The sequence below is a fragment of the Zophobas morio genome, unplaced genomic scaffold, assembly GCF_036711695.1.
Source record: "Zophobas morio isolate AGI-343-1 ecotype UQ-CSIRO unplaced genomic scaffold, CSIRO_AGI_Zmor_V1 ptg000002l, whole genome shotgun sequence".
NCBI lineage: Eukaryota > Metazoa > Arthropoda > Insecta > Coleoptera > Tenebrionidae > Zophobas > Zophobas morio.
In genome coordinates this window covers 2585798-2606157 of record NW_026972107.1, presented here as the reverse complement: position 1 = coordinate 2606157, position 20360 = coordinate 2585798, and the positions used below count along the sequence as shown (strand labels likewise).

At 37.5% G+C, this 20360-nt stretch overlaps 2 protein-coding genes across 15 annotated transcripts in view; both read left to right on the top strand.

Annotated features, from left to right (window-relative positions):
- The window catches only part of LOC135124253 (microtubule-associated protein 1B), a 92752-nt gene extending 83698 nt beyond the window's left edge, over positions 1–9054 (top strand). For 6 of the 7 annotated variants that reach the window (XM_064049199.1, XM_064049192.1, XM_064049207.1 and 3 more), the window contains 2 exons: positions 4667–6922; positions 8963–9054. In XM_064049199.1, coding sequence (XP_063905269.1) covers positions 4667–6918 — 2252 coding nt within the window. In that variant the 3' untranslated portion in view covers positions 6919–6922; positions 8963–9054. The remainder of the gene's footprint in view (positions 1–4666; positions 6923–8962) is intronic. The other variant, XM_064049216.1, reaches the window with a different exon arrangement.
- A 530-nt stretch (positions 9055–9584) lies between these two features.
- The window catches only part of LOC135124210 (E3 ubiquitin-protein ligase SH3RF1), a 28059-nt gene continuing 17283 nt past the window's right edge, over positions 9585–20360 (top strand). For 3 of the 8 annotated variants that reach the window (XM_064049131.1, XM_064049180.1, XM_064049164.1), the window contains exon 1: positions 9589–10342. In XM_064049131.1, the coding sequence (XP_063905201.1) occupies positions 9924–10342 (419 nt within the window). In that variant the 5' untranslated portion in view covers positions 9589–9923. Of the gene's footprint in view, positions 10343–20360 lie in introns of all 8 variants that reach the window. The other 5 variants (XM_064049155.1, XM_064049173.1, XM_064049147.1 and 2 more) reach the window with 4 other exon arrangements.

The window sequence follows — 20360 nt, the reverse complement described above, 5'->3', positions numbered from 1 at the left end:
TTTCTCGATTTATCGAAATTTCGATTGTTTAATTTTTGAATTTTTTTCAATTCTTTCTAATTTTTTTTTTATTTAAAATTTTTAATTTTAACTTTTCGATTTTGGGCAGTTTCGATTTCTAAATCTTTCGACTTCTGCATTTCTCGACATTTTGCTGTTTCATTTCTCTGTGTTGGTTTTTCAATTGTTGGAAGTTTCAATTTTTTGACTTCCGATTTTTCGATTTTCCAATTTTGGAATTTTTAAATATTAGATTTACAATTTTTGATGTTTTTTGATTTCTCGATCTTTAGATTTTCCTACTTCTCAGTTTTAGATTTTTCAGTTTTTTAATTTCTCTATTTTTAAAATTTTCTGAGGTATTCGATTTTTCAATTTTTAACTTTTCGATTTTTGACTTCTCGATTTCTTGATTTTTCGATCTTTTGATGTTTCGTTTTTCGGTTTTCCAACTTTTCAATTTTCCAGTTTTTCAGTTTTTGGAATCTTCAAATTTTCGCTTTTTTAAATTCTGGATTTTTCAATGTTTAGGCTTTATAATTCTTCGAATTGTCGATATTTTCGTTTTTCAGTTTGTTAAATTTTAGATTTTTCAGTTTTTTGATATTTATTTGTTTTAATTTTTCGAATTTTAAAATTTTTGATTTTCCGGTTTTAACGATTTTTCAGTTTTTCGATTTTTTGATATTTCGATTTCTTGATACTCCAGTTCTTTGATTTTAATATTTTTCAACTTTTTGATTTCCTAACTTTTCAAGGTTTCGACTTCTCAATTTTTCAACATGTGAATTTTCGGAATTTTTCAATTTTTGGAATTTTCACTTTCCCAATTCTTCAGACGGGTTTTTCGATATCTTAAATTTTCGATTTTCCGACTTCAATTTTTCGATTTCTCAATTTTTCGATTCTTCAGTTTTGGGATTTTTCAATATTTCAATTTTTCGATTTTTTAATTTCTCAATTTTTAAATTTTCAGTTTTCAATTTTTGGATTTTTTGATGTTTTAATTTCTGGATTCTTCGATATCTAAAGTTTTAGAATTTTTCATTATTTCGATTGAAATCCAGAAATTAAAACATCAAAAAATCGAAATATTGAACATTGACAATTTAAAAATTGAGAAATTAAATTTAGATTTATCGAAATTTCGATTGTTTAACTTTTCGATTTTGGGCAATTTCGATTTTTCGACTTCTGGATTGCTCGATATTTTGGTGTTTCATTCCTCTGTTTTAGTTTTTCAATTTTTGGATGTCTCGATTTTTTTATTTTCGGTTTTTCGATTTTCCGATTTTTCAGTTTTTGAATTCTTTAATTTTTCGATTTTTCGACTTTTCTGCTTATCAATTTTTCCATTTGTCGATTTTAAAATTTTTCAAATTTTCAGTGTCAATTATTATTTTTTGTTATTATACTATCTATTTTTGTTATGTGTGTATAAAAACCACAAAAATCTTGAATAACTTTCATCCATTTTTCAAAACTCACAAAATTCTCTCAAGATTTGGGATTTTTCGATATTTTGATTCCTCAAATTTCGTCTTTTCGATTGATTTATGAATTTTTGGAAATTTTAATGTTTCAGTTTTTAAAATTTCCAATTTTTCCATTTTTCAGTTCCTTGATGTTTGGTTTCCAATTTTTCGAATTTTTAAATTTTAAATTTTTCAATTTTTTGATTTTTCGATTTTTCAGTTTTTCGATTTTTCGATTAGTTGACTTCTCGATTTCTCGGTTTTTCAATTTTTCCATTTTCCGGTTTTTTGTTTTACGGATCTTCAGATTTTCGCTTTAAAATATTTATATTTTTCAATTTTTCGACTTTATGATCAATTTGTCGATATTTTTGTTTTTCAATTTGTTAAATTTTAGATTTTTACTTGAACTTTCGATTTTTTATTTCTTTGATATTTGTTTTAATTTTTCGAATTTTAAAATTTTTGATTTTTCGGTTTAATAACGATTTTTTGAATTTTAGATTTTTCAATTTTTTGATATTTCGGTTTTAGGATTTTTCAGTTTTTTATTTCTTCAATTTTGCGATTTTTCAATTTGTCGATTTTTCGATATTTCAGTCTTGGAATTTTTCACTTTTTCGAATCTCCACGTTCCCGATTTTTCCTCTTCGATTCCTCAAATTTCCGATGTTTCAGTTTTATGAGTTGTTAATTTTTCGATTTTTCTATTTTCGATTTCTCAGCTTTTCGATTTTTCGGATTTTCGATATTTTAAATTTTCGATTTCTCAATTTTTCAATTTTTCGATATTCCAATTTAGGGATTTTTCAATATTTCGATTCTTCAATTTTTCGATTTCCCGATTTTTAAATTTTGGTTTTATCATTTTTCAACTTTTTGTTTTCTCAATTCTTCAAGTTTTCAATGCTTCAGTTTTGAAATTTTTCAATTTTTTTCAGATGGTTCAATTTTTCGATTTTTTTATTTTTGTTTTTCAACACCGATTTTTAAATTTCCCAATTTTCCAAGGTTTCGATTTATCAATTATTCAACACGTATTGTGAATTTTCGGAGTTTTTCGATTTTTCGATTTTTCTATTTCTCGATTCTTCTATATTTCAGTGTTTGAATTTTTCAATTTTTCGAATTTTCACTCTCCCAATTCTTCAGACAGGTGTTTCGACTTTTCAATATCTCGATTTTTCAGTTTTTCGGTTCTTCAGTTTTTCGGTTCTTCAGTTATGGAAATTTTCAATATTTCTTTTCTTCAATTTTTCGATTTTATGATGTTTCCATTTCTCGATTTTTCGATATCTCAGTTACGGAATTTTTCAATATTTCGAGTTTTCGATTTCGCGGTTTATCAAAATTTCGATTGTTTAAGTTTTCGATTTTTACTGTTCGATTTGGAGCAATTTCCATTTCTAAATCTCTTATTTTTTCGATTTTTTGGGGTTCCAATTTTTCAGTTTTTCTATTTCCCAATTTTTCATCAACTCAGTTTTGAAATTTTTCAATTTTTCGATTTTTCAGTTTTTGGATTCTTTAATTTTCCGATATTTTAATCGTTCGATTTGTAAATTTTGGACTTTTAGATTTCTCAGTTTTTCGATTTCTCGACTTTTCGATTTTTCCATTTGTCGATTTTTAAATTTTTCAATTTTTCAGTGTTACATTTAATTATTATTTCTGCTATTATAATTATCTGTTTTTCTTATGTGTGTATAAATACCACAAAAATTTTGAATAGCTTTCATCTATTTTTCAAAACTGACAAAATTCGTTAAAAAAATTACAGTAGATAGCGCTACTTACCCAACAAAGTTTTGAGGTTACCGGAATCGATCAAATATCCAGGTAGGAAGCGCAACGGACGTCAGATCTTAGTTGGCCATATCCTGAGAAATAATAATTGTATTAACCACAGCCAGCCGTAAATCAAAATTGGCAACATCCAGAAGTAAGATGTAAATGTCGAATTTATGTCAAAACAACAAGAACTACATTTTTATAACATCGCTAACTCTGATACAAATCTGAATTCCAAATTTGAAGAATCCGGTTACGTCAACAAAAGAAATTTTAATTCACCACTTTTTCACGTGTTACCAACCGTAGAGATGCAAAAAATGCGCGAAAAAACTCCGCAGCAAAAAATCAGCTCTTTAATCTAGACTTCAAAGCTAAAGAATTCGAAATTTATGCAGAGCTGACAAAATCGTGAAAAAGAAATGTCTGGAATTCAATATTGCGTACTTGAAATTAATGTCTTCGTCGCATACTGGTTTCTTCGGACGAGGTGGAAGATCCAGTAGCACAGTGGCGTAACAAGACAGGTGTCATACCGGTTTAATCGCTCCAAATCGAATAAATAAGGATTTCGGTTATAATATTAATGTCCATATTAAATGCAGACGATGTTAATTCAACAAATAATTTAATCAGCGTCTAAATTAATAAAAGCAGTAAATTTATCTGAGCTATGCCGTAAATGAATAAACTCGATCAATTTATTTGTTTAAGGTTCATTGACATGCTTAGATGAGAATTAAATCCGTGTCCGAAAGTTTCGCTTAATTTGGAAGACGGAACAAGAGATTCGAGTTAGAAGTGCGATTTTAAAAACCGTGTAATCCTTTGTTTGAGAATTCTAATTTCATGCGGAGCGTGGACCGATTTTTTTCCGGTAATAATTCTCTCAGAGAGCATATTATGAATCATTAAATTTTGCCAAAAATCTAAATTATTCGAATTTAGCGTTTATTAAAAATAATGCTTGAAAAGCCAATGATGGGCTTATGAATAGATTGCGGGTGCTATTTATTGGTTTTCTAGACAGTGTAGGTGGCACCATCTGTTGCGATTAATCCGTGGTTACTTCATATAAGTGGTGTTGGTCATGGTTAAAATATTTCTTCAGTTAACAAAAGACCAAAATATGGCCCTGATCCATGAACGATTCCTAGATTGCTATTTTCCAATTTTCTAATTGTGTTAAATTACGACCAAAAATAGCATTGACGCAATCAACAGGTGGTGCCAATACGAGTCTAAAATCCTCGTGACCTTCGCCGCCACAATTAAAACAAAAGCTTAACTAACCCAGCATGCTATGTCGCTATTGCTTCTCCCTTATCGCATACAAGCAGCCTCTAACCTAACCGCCCCCGCCGATCGCTCGCTGACGCATGGCATGTCCTCTTTTGCAGAAACCGCCCAGCCCGAGCCCCCCAGCATGAGCACGAAACCGGCCCTCACCGAGACCCAACTAAAATGCTCTTCTCTTCCTCCCGGTCTAGTCCCGCCCGACGCCGCCGCCGCCGCCTCCAAGCTGAACCGCAGCCGTTCGAACGCCGGCAGCAAGTCGCAGGAGCAGTTCGCCGCCGTGGAGGAGGACGGCGAGAAGGAGGAGCGCTCCGACAAGTCGTTCTTCGAGCGCATCTTCCCGCGGAGGAGCGCCAAGAAGCGCAAGTCGAAGGAGGATAAACCACCGCTGCAGCCCGCCAAGCGCGTGGAATCGAAGCCGGTGGCGGCGCCGCGCTCGGGGGCGGCCTCGCGCCAGCGGATCCAACCGATCGACCTGCCGCCGTCGCCGGAGCCGCACAAGCGCGAGCCCGACTGCGTGCTGCCCAAGCCCTCGCCGGAGAAGACCTTGGGCAGCTCGCCGCTGCAAGCCGAACTCGAGACCAGGTTCAGGCAGAGGCAAATGAGTGCTAGTCTGACGCCGCCGCAGTCGCCCGGGGGGCGGCAAGGCGAGACGCCGTCTGTGATAAAAGTAGAAGTTAGAAGGGACAGTAAAAGCCGGATGAAGATAGCGGGATTATCGTCGCTGCAGCAGAAGGTGATGATCATCGGAGACGAGTTGGACGACGGGGGGTTCAAGTCGTTGAGTGATCTTCCGAACGAAGAGGCGGAGCGGAAGCCGCAGCCGGTGGCGAAGTCGCAGAGCTTCAAGACGGCGGAGCGTGGAAATGAAAGCACGAAGCCGCCGGTGTTGAAGGCGGCGTCGTTCGATAGCCTGGAGCCGGTTAAGCGTGACGGCGAAGGGGCGACTAAGCCGGTGGTTGAAGAATTTAAAGAACCTGTAGTTGCGAATTTCGACCTAGCAGCCGAGATTTTCAACGACGTGAACAACATCACCATATCGGGCCCCAGCCACACCGCCGTCGTCAGCGTGTCAAGTCAGTCCACGGATGCGTACACCACCACCAACACAAAAAGCGAAACTGTGACCTCCGGGGACAAAGTCAAAGAAGTTACCACGAGAGAGGCGGTGTCTGTCACCAAGATCCAACTCAAACGAGAGTCGACGCAGATCACCCAGAGCACCGTAAGCGTCCCTAAGAACGCAGTCCCCGAATTCTTAAACCGACAACTAAACAAAGTGGAAGCTAAACCCACAAGCAACGTTGTCTTCTCCACCAGCTCTTCCCCTAGAATCGTAGACGAGCAAAGTCGCCCGAAACCCGTCTTCGCGGTTCCAGAGCCCGCCAAAAACGTCCCTCGCAAGTTCAGTCAAGAAGACATAGAAATCGTGGAAAAGAACGAAGAAGATCGCACGTCGACCTCGTCGGTGACGGTTGTCATCCAGCCGCGATTCAAGAAAAACGAAACCAAGAGGAAATCGTCGACGAGCTCGACCACCCCAGATTCCCCCAGCAGCGACCAACGCATCCTGCGCAGCCGCTCCGTCAGTCTAGACTCCCTCAAAGGCGAACCCGAAAGCTCCGACAAGTCTTCCCAAGACAGCATAGACAAAATCGAGGAAAAATCAAGCGACGCTCCCCTCCGAGAGAAAACCACATCAGTCGCCGAACCCGTCGTCCTCCGCAAAAAATCCTTAATCAAGCAAAAGAACGACGAAGAGCCCGAACTTATGAAAGTCTTCGCGCGGCGCTCCCTCAAGCTCAAAGACACCGAAAGCGAAGCCATCAGTCAACAAGTCGCAGCCGCCTTCGAAGACGCCAAAACCCGCGACAGCGACAAAGAAAACCAAGCCGACTCCCCTCAGGAGGAACGTCGCAGGTCATCCACGAACGAATCAAAACTCGACACTGCCGAACCACGCGAACCTCTCACCGAAACCCTCAAGGAACCCAAAATCAAGGACTCCGTCAACGAACGCAAGTTCATCGAGGTCGCCGAGGTGACGCTGCGCAAACCCAACAACGTCTACGCGAGGGCGTTCAGCCTCAACCCGCCCAAGGTCTGCGACGAGAGCAAAGTGAAGAAGCAGAGCAGCTTCAACGAGAGGAGGATCACGGATAACTGGATAACGAACATGAAGAACGGCGACGATTTGATCGAGAGGAAGATTTCGCAGGACGAAATCATCACGGGGATCTCGCCGAAGAGCGACTTCATCAGCGAGGAGCTGCTCACGGAGAGGAAGAACTTCAACCAGCGGAAAGCCGAGTGGGAGAAGAGGGCGCAAGAGGCGCAGAAGAAGTCGGTGCCGTAATTATGTAAGTTGCCGGAGGAGGGGGATTTCTGTGTAATGGAGTTGTAAGCGGGAGAAAAGATGAAGTGGGGGTCGAGGGTGCTTAGGAACGCCCGATTTAAGTGGAACGTTGCCTGCACTGGGTGGTTTTTAATGATGAATGGCAAGTCCGGGCCTGTGCATGGACGTGTTACGGGAATGCTTGTTTGTTTGATTGTTCGTGTGGAAATTGATAAAGATTGCGGAATAAAATTAACTGTCGGATGCAATAAATGTTTATTTGTTCAGATCGTGATAAGAATTTTTATTTAAGCAGGTAAATTTTTATCGGTGTCGAATTGATTTGTCTCCTTTTTTGGTAAAAAAAGAAAATCAGAATGTAATGATAATAATTGACAATCTGAAGTGGTTGTATTGTTGCAATGATGTAAAAATAAAGCATTTGCTTATGCATGATCGCCATTTTCAGGAAAATTCAGTTATACTATACTAAAACATATTTGGCGTTTATGACTTCACACCAATTTGACTCCCATTATAATTCAATAGGCCGTCACAACCGGATGTCTCAAACCCGCTCACCGATACCTACCTGTAAAGACCTTTTCTGGTAAAAGCACAGGGCAGGACTGAGTTTTGCATTTACCGACAACTGCGCCTTTCGAGTTTTTTATTTTAAATTAAAACAAAGTAACTTTGTACTCAATCATTTTTTATTACCGCACAACTATTTACTTATTAACTACTACTGCTTATTTATTGATCGAAATAGTCACTGTCATCATCACTCGACTCTTCTAAATTAATAATTAACGGTGTTATCAACCGTGCCCTGTACTGGTCTTCTTCTTTTGTGGAATGTCGTACACAATTGGCCTACATTTCGGCAGTTATTTTGGAAGCTTCTTCCCTAATTATGTCAATTGTTGCACTACTAAATTTTGGTGCCGTATTATTCCTTCTTATGTTATTTTTCATTTGCGACCAGATTAGTTCGATGGGGTTAAATATACAATGGTAAGGCGGAAGTCTAATCACCCTAAATCCACGATCTCGCGCCATAGCATCTATTTTATATTGTTTCTCAAATTTTCGAGTGTGTAACACATCTAATAATTGTGTCTTTGTGTAATTTTCTTCAAAGTATAAATCATGTTCTGTAAGGAAATTTTGAAATTTGAAAATTTTAACAAACAAAATTACTCTGAGTCCGGTCCTTCGCGTCTCGACCGTCCCTGGCACGTCGAAAAGGTCTTTTCAGGTAGGTATCGGTGAGCGGGTTTAAGACATCCGGTTGTGACGGCCTATTGAATTATAATGGGAGTCAAATTGGTGTGAAGTCATAAACGCCAAATATGTTTGAGGATAGTATAAATTATGCTTAGCAACGAAGTGCTGATGCAAATAAGGTTACAACGCTTACGTCCGTGTGACCTGTTTGTAGCCGATATGGAGGTAAGTTTGCAATTGACATGGGATAAGTTATGTTTTGCCACATTACGTTGGCACTACTGATAACTATTCCAAACATAGAAAGAAAAAATTTTTCATTGCGTAATTTTAGAATTTTTTCACCATGAAAAAATAATATCCAAAGTTGTGTAATGCAGTAATTAAATAATTCAATGTTTGTAAATTACTAATACAAAATCCCAGGTTCGTAATATGTTGTCTCTCAGATTGTTTTTAAGTAAACACCTAACTCATGCTATCCGGTATTTTGATGTTCCAGATAGATTGTGATATTGATAAGATGATAAATGGAAATAAATATTAGAATAAGATAAAATGTGAATTTGCATTTTTTACGCACAGGAAATTATTTTACTTTCCCAACAGACGCATCAACAACAAAGCTAAATTTAAATGGAAAAGCAATAAAATTATTCGCAACTTTTGAACATGTATGAGTGTGTAGATGCAAGGAGCGTGTAAATTTGTGTAAATATTTTGTAAATATCTAACATAAACAACGCCGCTCCTGTTTGCCTAGACTGACGAATGTAAAAGCGTTGTGTGTTTACGTCTTTGTTATGATTTGATAGTAATGCGATTTATTTTTCAGATTCCTCCGCCCCGAACGGGTTCAGAAGAGCGCTAATCAGTTTCGGAAATAGTTGTAAAAAGTTTGTCGGAAATCTAAATAGAGTTACGTCATTGTAAATACTATACGTGTTAATGTGTTAAAACATCACATTTTTATATTGTTTCATTTTTAATAAGTTGGTGCCATGTGATGATACCGGCATTAATGATTAAAAATAATTTGTATTATTGTATATTTTATACTGTAGATAAGTGCCTTTTTAAAACTTTTTTAAATGTTGATCCAGAATGTGATGAAACGATCGTTGACCAATGGAGAAGCCTTGAGAGACGTGGTGCTTGAGAGATAATTAAGATAAAGAATATGTATGTATACTTCAAATGTATGTTAATTATACAGTATGGGAATATGTATAATTATTGATATTAAATGTTGAACTGCAATAAAGTATTTATATAAATTGGAGCCCGAGTTTGTGTCCGATGTAACGAGAGCGACGGGGCGATAAGTGTGTCGAGTCCGGCTCTGTCGCTGCAGTGCAGCCAACCGTACGTCACAATCGTTGACAGACACCATTTTCTCGCTTCCACAGCGCGAATAATCAGTCGTTGTTGTCTAGAACGTCAATTATCGCATTGTTCGCTAATCTTTGCGATTTATATCTCGCGATAAGCGTTTTTTCGGTTTCGCGCAGTGGTGCCAACCCTCGCGCGTAATCCCCCACCGCCGCACTTGTCGCTGTCATTCCTCCGAAAAATCATTCAGGGGGGATTAAACTCGTTCGCCCTCGCGCCGCGTTGGCCAGTGCGCAAGAATGCATGTCGGAGCTTGTCGTGAGTGCTGTGTGGGTCACCGCCACCGCGCCCAAGCGCTGCGTTAACCGGAAGTCCTGCACAAAGTCACTGCAAGTGTCAGAAATGTCTAACCGTGCCATTTTCGCGTCCAGTCGTCGATAACGCTTATCAGTCGCTTCGGAGCCATGGACGAGGGAACACTGAACGACCTCCTCGAGTGCTCGGTGTGCCTCGACCGCCTCGACACCTCCAGCAAGGTGCTGCCCTGCCAGCACACCTTCTGCAGGAAGTGCCTGCAGGAGATCGTGCAGAAGCACAAGGAGCTGCGTTGCCCCGAGTGCCGCATCCTCGTCAGCGCCAAGGTGGAGGAGCTGCCCCCCAACGTGCTGCTGATGCGCATCCTCGAGGGCATCAAGAACGCCGTCCCCAAGAAGCAGCAGCGGGCGGTGCGCGCCGTGCAGGCCGCCAACGTGCACCACGCCGCCCCCGTGCACCAGCAGCACGGCACCCCCGACCGCAAGCCCAACAACAAGCAGAGCTCGCAGATGGTGGCGCACCGGCCCTACGCCAAAGCCCTCTACGATTATGAACAAAAGGAGCCCGGGTGAGTTCTCGACCTTAATTATCACTTATCGCAGATTCAATATTGAGGCCGTAATGACACAATTTCCTCCGGGCTGGGTAAACCGCGTTATCTGATAACGCGGGACGGGGGTGCGTCGGCTTAATTAAGACGGCCGCCCGACAGCGAAAAATGAAAGTTGGTATTGATTGCGGCGGCCTTGCTTGTCACATGCTGGGGCAAGGGGCTTGTAAATTGGGTGAATAATGCGATGGAGCCATTAGCTCGTGTTTCGGCGAAGGGAATTGTCCGGGCTTTTTGGGTATTCATGAGACAAAGAAGCGCTGCAGAAATAGATTTAATTGGTGCGGTGGAAGGACGAACCACTTTGTTAAATTGCCGGCTACAAGACAAAAGTATTTGTTGGATTGTGGTCGGACGAAACGTTGAGGCTGCAGGCTTTTCGTCAATGGGTTATTGACGTCAGCGGGTACGAATGGTCGGCCGGAAAATTCGCTTTGTTTAAATGCTGAAATATCGACGATTGACCGGATGTTGGAAGCGATTCGATTCTTGGAATGCGAATGCGGGATTTACTTTTCGGTGGGATTTTCGGACAAAACCGAGTTTTGTTGGTTTTTAATTTGTACAGATGCTCGATGCGATTACGAACCGGTCGAAAATACTCGAGGATTTCATAATTTTATTGTTTCGATAATGTCAACAACGTGGGTTAATTTCCTCCGATCAGATTTTACTTTATCAGACAACGAAAAGTACCGAATTCGAATACTAAAGTTCGGAGTTTATCTCGAAAAGTTGCGAAACTGAATCATTGTTTTCATAGTTATTTGCGGTACGAGTGAATAAAGATAGATTTTTAGATAAATGACTATGTTTATACGGCTGCAATAGATAATGCTGTATATAATTTTAAGCTTTTATTGTTAAACAAGATATAATTTTGCTGGCATTGTGTTTTGTAAGTCTGTAAGATCATGATTACTGAGAGGTTTTAGTCATTTTTGTGCCAAAATGTTAATTTAGATCAGTGTCGGATTATGAAACAGTGTACTTCTTTTTTTTAAACAATTATTTACACTTATAAATGCATTAAATTTTCCCAAAAAACTATGTAAATATTAAATAAGAGCATCTTTTTACAGTGTAAACTTAGTAAGAAACAATAGGTCTCCCGTTTACCTGTCTGTCTGTTTGCCGTCTGTCTGTCTGTCTACCTGTGTCCGTCTGTCTGTCGTCCCGGATTTTTATTATTAGACAGATAATCTTCGAAAGTACTGGGCCGATTGTTGTCAAATTTTGTATTGATATTAGGAATATCACGTAGATGGCAAAACGCCAACCAAAATTTGTGTAATCATCGCCACCAATAAAGTGATGACGTCATTTCAAAATTATACATAGAAAATGGGTTCTAAATTGTATAGAATAACCTAGTCCTATACATGTATAGTAACCGTATTCGAGACACCCACATAAATTTTTATGGCACCAATCACTCAAAAAGCGGTGCTCCTGAAATCGCAACCATAAATTATGAAAAGGCTTTGACAGGTCATTTTATACAGAGCCGTATTCGGGTTGACTTGAAAGTTTTACCTGCTTTCGGTAATGAAATTGTTTACTCAAATTCCCAAAGTACTTTGGGTAGATTTGAATTGGTTTTCATTCCAATAACTGATTGCACGTCTTACTTGTCGGTCGTTATAGTGACTTATAATCATATAAATATTATTTAACTAATACAATTTGTCTATTATTTCACCTTATTTTTTAACAGAGTACGGCCCTGAAAAATTCTGCCGGAACGTGTCGATATCTGGTCGCATAGGGTGTTAAAAGCAATAAATTACTGTTGCCATTGTGCAGGGGTTTCACTAATTATCTGTCATAAAGTTTTATGTGAGTGTATCTCGAATGAAATTTGTATAGTTTATGACTCCGTGTTGAGTTTTTACCCAAAACGTCCAGATTTTTGAAAAAAAATCAAAATTATAAAACTACATTTTGTAATTCAATTTTGAATCTGCCAAACTCAATGCTTTGAAATCTTGCAGATGTTTTAACTTTATGGTAAGCATAATTAATTTTTAATCAAAATATATTTGCTTATCCCCTCTAGAAAATTGATGACATCATCTCAAAATTTAGCCAGATAAATCCTATCTAAAATGTGCCAAATATCATCACAAACTTCGTATCTTTTATATTTGCTTAAACACGGTGACTCAAAAAAAAATAAAAAAATCAATGAATGCGTCAATTTATTTTATTGATTTAATCAGGAACTGAAAAACCAAATCCTTTGAAATCATGGATGTTTTAGAGTTATCATAAGCATGGTAAATTTTTGATCAAAATGTATTTGCCCATCCCCCCTAAAAAACTGATGACGTTACCTCAAATTGCTGACTGTACCCTGTCTTAAATATGCAAAATATGATGAGTCTATACTTGCAATTTGTTTTTATTATGTAATTAATATTTTTTGAATTTGCTTATACAGGGTATCCCAAAAAAATTAATGACTGAGTTGTTAAAAAGTAAATATCCAATCAGATTTAGCAATTTAACTCGTTACTATGGAAACATGCAATTTAACACCTTTTAAATTTAACCAGATTTTACAAGTTTAATTGGGGCAAAATCAATCTTATCTTAGGAAGTACTAGCCCCGCCCACCCGCCCTCTATTTTCTCAGACGGTAAGGCGTTTGCTAAAATCAGTCCTATCTGAGTAAGTGCTAGCCCCGCCCACCCACCCCAAGTTTCTCAGAGGATATGTCATTTGTCGAAATAAGACTTATCTTACAAAGCACTAGCCCCGCCCACCCGCCCCCTATTTTCTCAGAGGATATGTCATTTGCCAAAAACAGCCTTATCTTACCAAGCACTAGCTCCGCCCACCCGCTCCCTATTTTCTAGTACTACTCTCTGAGGAAATAAAGAACGGGTGGGCGGGGCTAGTACTTGCTAGCATAAGTCTTATTTTGGCAATTGACATATCCTCTGAGAAAATAGGGGGCGGGTGGGCGGGCCGAGTATTTGTTGAGATAAAACTGATTTTGCCCATATTAATCTTGCGAAAACTCAAAAAAATTAATGAATGTGTGAATTTATTTTATTGACTTAATCAGAAACTGAAAAACCGAATGCTTTGAAGTCTTGGAAATGTTTTTAACATGGTAAATTTTTGATCAAAATGTATTTGCTCATCCTCCCTAATATACATTGTGGCCGCACCATAACACGTTGGTAAGCGGAGAAAGATCAGCTCTTCCGTAGTCTAAGGTAAGGGCACTCGCCCAGGCAAGCGGTATACGTGTGGTTCGATTCCCACCGGAGAGGCAACATTTTTCTTCGCTTACCTACAATATTAATATAAAGTTGCCAGCACTAAAATCTGACTTTGAATGAAAATTATTCAAAATCTAATCTGTATCTATATGAATCCTATAGAACATCTGTGGGATGAACTTAAACGAAGAATTGGAGATAGGATCCCGGTTCTTGGGTAACTCCAAGAGCTCAGAATAACCATTGAAGAAGAATGGGCCAAGTTGTCGTCAGCTTAATTGAGTCCATGAATAGTGGAATGCGAGCGTATTAGAGCTAGGGGTGGCAACACCGAATATTAACATAATTTTCTTCTTTAAATTATTGATTTTGTTAACATGAAAAATTTCGTTATTGAACAATTTTCTTTTTTGCCCAAAAAAGAATATTGCAAAACAATTTCATGAAGTTTTTCGTAACTCTATTTTAAAGTCAAACATCTAGTCTTTCTAATGGCTTTTTTAGTTTCTTTAAGTGTAATATAGTTCGGTGGAAAATTTGATTCAAAGTCAGATGTGAATAGTGACCCGATTTGTGGGCCGATTTCAATGCTCGCAAGTGTATATTGTTACGTTGAACGGGCGAATAAAATCGGCGGAGGTAAAACTCAACAATTTATTTCTTAATAACTGGAATTACACGATTAACTAGTACAGCGATTATGAGCAAAATAACTTCGTGGCGTAACTCAAATGATTTCGCTCACTCGATTTCTTGACTGAATAATCCCGTTCCCGACGGTGGCCTCTATTTAAAGCCAGACGCTCCTCTAGGAGTTTCGTCATCCAGGTCTTTCTAGAATCCATCGCGACTTCCGTTTCCAGGCCTTTCTCGAGCGAGCGCCGGCCGCTGTCATCGATGAGTCATTTTACACACTTGAAGAAACGCACACCTACTAGAAGACCCATAGACGTCGTACCTGGGCGGCGTATGGGTTTATTTCGTAACAATATATTATACTGATTAAATCAAGAATTGCAAAACTGAATACTTTAAAATCTTACAAATGTTTTAAAGTTATTGTACGCATACATATAACCAAAAAATATCTGTTTATTCCCCCAAAAAATTGATGACGTCATCTCCAAATTTTGCCGAATAAATTCTACCCAAAACGTGCAAAATATGATGAATGTTGTGATTTATCATTGGATTCATATTTTTTAGATTTGCCTCCTATTTTCTCAGAGGATATGTCATTTGCCAAAATTAGTCTTATCTTAGCAAGGACTAGCCCCACCCACCCACCCCTGTTTTCTTAGGGCGTATGGCATCTGCCAAAATCAGTTTTATCTTAGCAAGTACTAGGCCCGCCCACCCACCCTTTTTTTCTCAGAGGATATGTGTCGTGCCAAAATAAATTTTATCTTAACAAGTCCTAGCCCCGCCCACCCACCCCTATTTTCTCAGAGGGTATATTATTTGCCAAAGTAAGTCTTATCTTAACAAATACTAGCCCCGCCCACCCGCCCCCTATTTTCTCAAAGGATATGTGACTTGCCAAAATAAATCTTACCTTAACAAGCACTACCCCGCCCACCCACCCACCCTCTTATCCTAGAAGGTATATCGTTTGCATGCGGTCTTATCTTAGCAAATATGTACTAGCATTCGGCCAAATGACATTTAAGAAAATAGAGGGCGGGTGAACGGGGCTAGTACTTGCTAAGATAAGATTTATTTTGGCAAATCACATATTCTCTGAGAAAATAGGGGGCGGGGCTAGTATTTGCTAAGATAAGACTTACTTTGGCAAATAAAATATACTCTCGGAGAAAATGGGGGGTGGGTGGGCGGGGCTACTACTTGCTAAGACAAAATTTATTTTGGCAAATGACATCCTCTGAGAAAATTGCGGGCGGGTGGGCGGGGCTAGTATTTGCTAAGATAATAATAATAATAATTTATAATTTATTTCCAACAGGTTATACAGCACCCAATTACAGGGAACAATAAAAAATCACGACTACTTGCTAAGACAAAATTTATTTTGGCAAATGACATATCCTCTGAGAAAATTGCGGGCGGGTGGGCTGGACTAGTATTTGCTAAGATAATAATAATAATAATAATTTATAATTTATTCCCAACAGGTTATACAGCACCCAATCACAGGGAACAATAAAAAATCAATAAATTAACAAAAAATTCAATAACACTTACTTTGGCAAATAAAATATACCGTCGGAGAAAATAGGGGGTGGGTGGGTGGGGCTAGTACTTGCTAAGATAAGACTTACTTTGGCAAATAATATATACCCTCGGAGAAAATATGGGGTGGGTGGGTGGGGCTAGTATTTGCAGATAAGACTTACTTTGGCAAATAATATATACCCTCGGAGAAAATAGGGGGTGGGTGGGCGGGGCTAGTACTTGCTAAGATAAGATTTATTTTGGCAAATGACATCCTCTGAGAAAGTAGGGGGCTGGTGGGCAGGGCTAGTATTTGCCAAGATAAGACTGATTTTGCCTCTATTAATCTTGTAAAAACTTGTTAAATTTAAAAGGTGTTAAATTGAAAATTTCCATAGTAACGAGTTAAATTCCAAAATCTGATTGGGTGTTTATTTTTTGTTTCATTCTACTTCAGGTGCGAGGGAAGTTCTGTTGAAGCAACTTTCGACCAATTTTTTTAAGCAAGCAGACCAGTTTTGACGTTGAAGTTTTTTATCGCTTTTCAACAAATTTTTCCATTTTTAAGGTTATTTTTTAAAAAATTGTGGGTTTCTAAAGATTTTGACTATGATTCCAACGGATTGATATAGAAATCGTTGATTTTGAGGTTGGCCGGTTTAAAAAAAAAATGAAAAAACATTTTATAATAATTAAAAAACAAGATATGGGCTGAAACGTACCATTTTACTTACTACTAATTTGCCTCCTGTTTTTGGTGTTATATATGTATATTGAATTTTATAGGATCGCATGTGTGATTCATGAATTCGTGTCGAGTTTTCACCGTAAACAGCCAGATTTTAAGAAAAAAATCAAAATTATGGAACAACATTTTACAATTTAGCTTTGAAATTGCAAAAACCGAATGCTGTGGAAATCATGAAGATATTTTAAAATTGTTTCATTTTCTTTTAACCGCTGATTCCTGTAATCTGAACGTGTTAAAAGTTGAATTCGATCGAAGTACAGTATAACCTCGATAATCTGAATTAATTGGGGAAAGGTGTGTTCGGAATATCGATTTGTTCGGATCAGCGAATTTCCCAAAAAGCTGAAAGGGAATTGAATAACAACTTCGAAATTTCGAAAAGATACATTCGAAAAAAATATTACTTCGTGACCATAACCATGCTATATTTTTGGAATCACGTCGGGATCTATATATCTGAACTCAATCAGAATTTTTAGATGGCTTTTTCAAAAATGAAATTTCCCATTATGTATTCGTATTACCTCCCTTATGCAAATTTCGACCCATTCTCGACGATTTTCGAAATTTAACTAAATACTTCCATGTAGATTTTGGGCCGCAGAAGTCACTTCTGGCTTCATTTCTTCGATAACTTAAACCGTTTTTCCAGAATCGTCAATTGAAATATCGCAATTTTTAAAAATTTAAAAAAAGTTGAATTTCACACCGAATTTTCCGAAAATATTGCTCCGTTACCATAAACATGCTATATTTTTGGAATCAGCACGTCGGGATATATCTCTGAATTTTTTCAGAATTTTTAGACAACTTTTTCAAAAATGAAATTTTACCCAATGGTAGTACTTGCCAAATAACCTACCCTCTAAGAAAATAAAAGGCGGGTGGGCCAGGCTAGTATTTGCCAAAATAAGACTCATTTTGACAAATGACCTACTCTTCTAAGAAAAGTTTTCTTAGAAGAGTAGGTCATCTGCCAAAATCAATCTTATCTTGGCAAACATGAGGCTGATTTTTGCAAATGACATATTCTCTAGGAAAATAAGGGTGGGTGGGCGGGGCTAGTACTTGTCAAGATGAGACTGATTTTGGCAGATGACTTATTCTTCTAAGAAAATAAAGCATGGGTGGGTGGAGTCAGCACTTGCTAAAAATAAAAAAATGACAAATTGAAAAATCGGAAAATTGTACAAATGTATAATCGGAAAATCAAAAACTGAAATATCGAAAAATTGAAAAATAAAACAAATCTTATATATCGAATTCGAAATTCCAGTTTTAACTTTTTTTTAGTTTTTAGATTTTTCAACTTTTGAATATTTCATTTGATAATTTGTTTGACAATTTTGCAGCTTTTAATTCCAATCTTTTGATTTTTCAAGTTTTAACTTGACAATTTTTGAATCTTTTGATTTTTAATTTTCCAAGTTCTCAAGTTAAAATTTTTCCTTTTCACGATTTGTCATTTTTCGATTTTTTAACTAAAAGAACAAATTTATTCGAACCGAAATCTTGAAAAATTGAAAATTAGGAACAAAATTTTCAGATGTTTTAAAGTTCCGGTAAACATGGCAAATCGCTGATCAAAACAGCTTTTTACTTCCTTCCAAAAACTCGGTGACAAAAAATCAAAAATCGAAAAATAAAAAATAAACATCTATTTTCTCGATATTTTTACAAATCAAATAATTGACAATTCGGAAAATGCCAAAATTGTAAAATTAAAAAATCGACAGTTTTTTCAAGTTGTCCAGAGAAATCAAAAATCGAAAGACAGATCAAAAAATTGAAAATTTAAAAAGCGAGAAATAAAAGAATTCGAAAGTTGAAAAATCGAAAAACTGAAGAATCTGGTAGTACGCACTACGATAAGACTGATTTTGGCAAATGATCTACTCTCTTAAGGAAACAAAGGGCGGGTGGGTGGAGCTAGTATTTGCCAAAATAAGTCTCATTTTGGCCAATGACCTACTCTTCTAAGAAAATAAAGAATATGCCATCTGCCAATATTTATTTATTTGACAAGTACTAGCAAATTTCGACCCATTTTCGACGATTTTCGAAATTAAACTAAATACTTTTTCTTGTAGATTTCGAGGGCAGAAGTGACTTGCGGTCTCATTTCTTCGATAACTTTAACCTTTTTGCCAGAATTAGATAATTAATTCAGTGCATTCAAATATCACAATTTTTAAAAATTTCAAAAAATTACCTTTAGAAAGAAGATCTTGCGTCATTTTTGCAAGTAGGTGCATGTTTTCGAGTTCAGTTTGGATTGCAGAGTTTTTGTTCAGATTAAAGAGATATCGACTTCAACTAGCCTCTGTCCGGATTAATGCATGTTCGGATAATCGTGTGTTCGGATTATAGAGGTTATACTGTATAAACATAAACAGTCGAAGTTAAGCATATACTGAGACATTGAGAATGTCTATATTTTTTCTCGTTTGGAGGAGAAAGTCGGGAGTGGGGTAAAAAGGCGAATTTCGAACTAGCGAAAGCTATAGATACAGAAAAAGTTAAAATTTGCAATTCACTGGAATTTTAAAAATCCTGTAGATAATGTCATCTAATTTTAAAACTAACGTCATCACACATATGTGATAAGGTTTATCAGATCCAAATCTTTGAATAGGAAAAACCTATAATCCTGTTTATTGTACGTTATTTATTTTTAATGGTGTTTTATATTCTTCCACCAATCAACTAGCTAAAAACGAAGAAAAACCTCATCTCCAGCAGCATCTTTAATTCTCGGAATAATCCTCGTCCATTAACATTAATGATTCACACCTCGCCTATTACTGTTTTGAAAAATATTCCCGAAGAATTCGCGAAACAGAGCATTCTTCAAGTCGCCTCAGATGATCTCATACATGACTCTCGCATTTCCTGCGAAGATCGTCAGGTGGTTTGCTGATCTAAACGAAAACTCATTACGTTTTTATTTATTCAGATTTTTCAGATAACTCGAAAGGCATCCTGTTATTTTCATAAATTTACAGTGCTTTCACCGTTTAAAAAGTGCTCTACGGACGATAAACATGCCCGTCGATCGTAAATAAAGATGATTAATTTTTGCTTTAATGCGGAATATGCAAAATAAACGGAAACGAACACAATGGCGCCGTAAAACAATATGATCAATAGTAATGGAATAATGACATTAATACGGATAGATGCCCTGGCCGTTTCCATTTGCGCAATTACGTGATCGGCGTTTCAGGGCTACCACATTAATCTTGTTCGATTTTTGGTTTTTAATTATGATTGTGTCGTCGTTGTAATTTTTCCAAGAAATTAATTGCTGCAAATATTTGCAACGAAGTGTACACATAATTTCGGTACGGGTTGTACTTCAAAGAGCAGTAAAGTTCGTTCCGACTTGTGGAATCGGTTGTTTATGCGGCAATCGCGTAACAACGTTGCCAACATCCACCCAAATACGTCCACGTTTACATAACATTTTTATCGCCGAAATCGCCATGTTTACACGGCGATTCAGTGTGTTTACAAACAAACGACAACAATCCGGCCCTTCCTCTTCGCGTAATTGGAACGTCCCGATTTTTTCGAGCACTCGCTCGAAAAGCTTCCGCGATTTTCCGCGTGGCTTCAATCATATTTCGTTTATCCGAAATTGGTTCGGTGGGTACGAAGAACCCGACCGCAAACTGCTCGCTCTCATACCTAGAAGAAAATTTAATCGAGCCGCTTTTATAGATCTGTTTGTCGATAAGTCGTAATTTGTTGTTGCGAATCGAGGCCTTGAACCATCGGGATCGCACTCATTTTTCCTCGTGTGGAGATGAGTTTATTT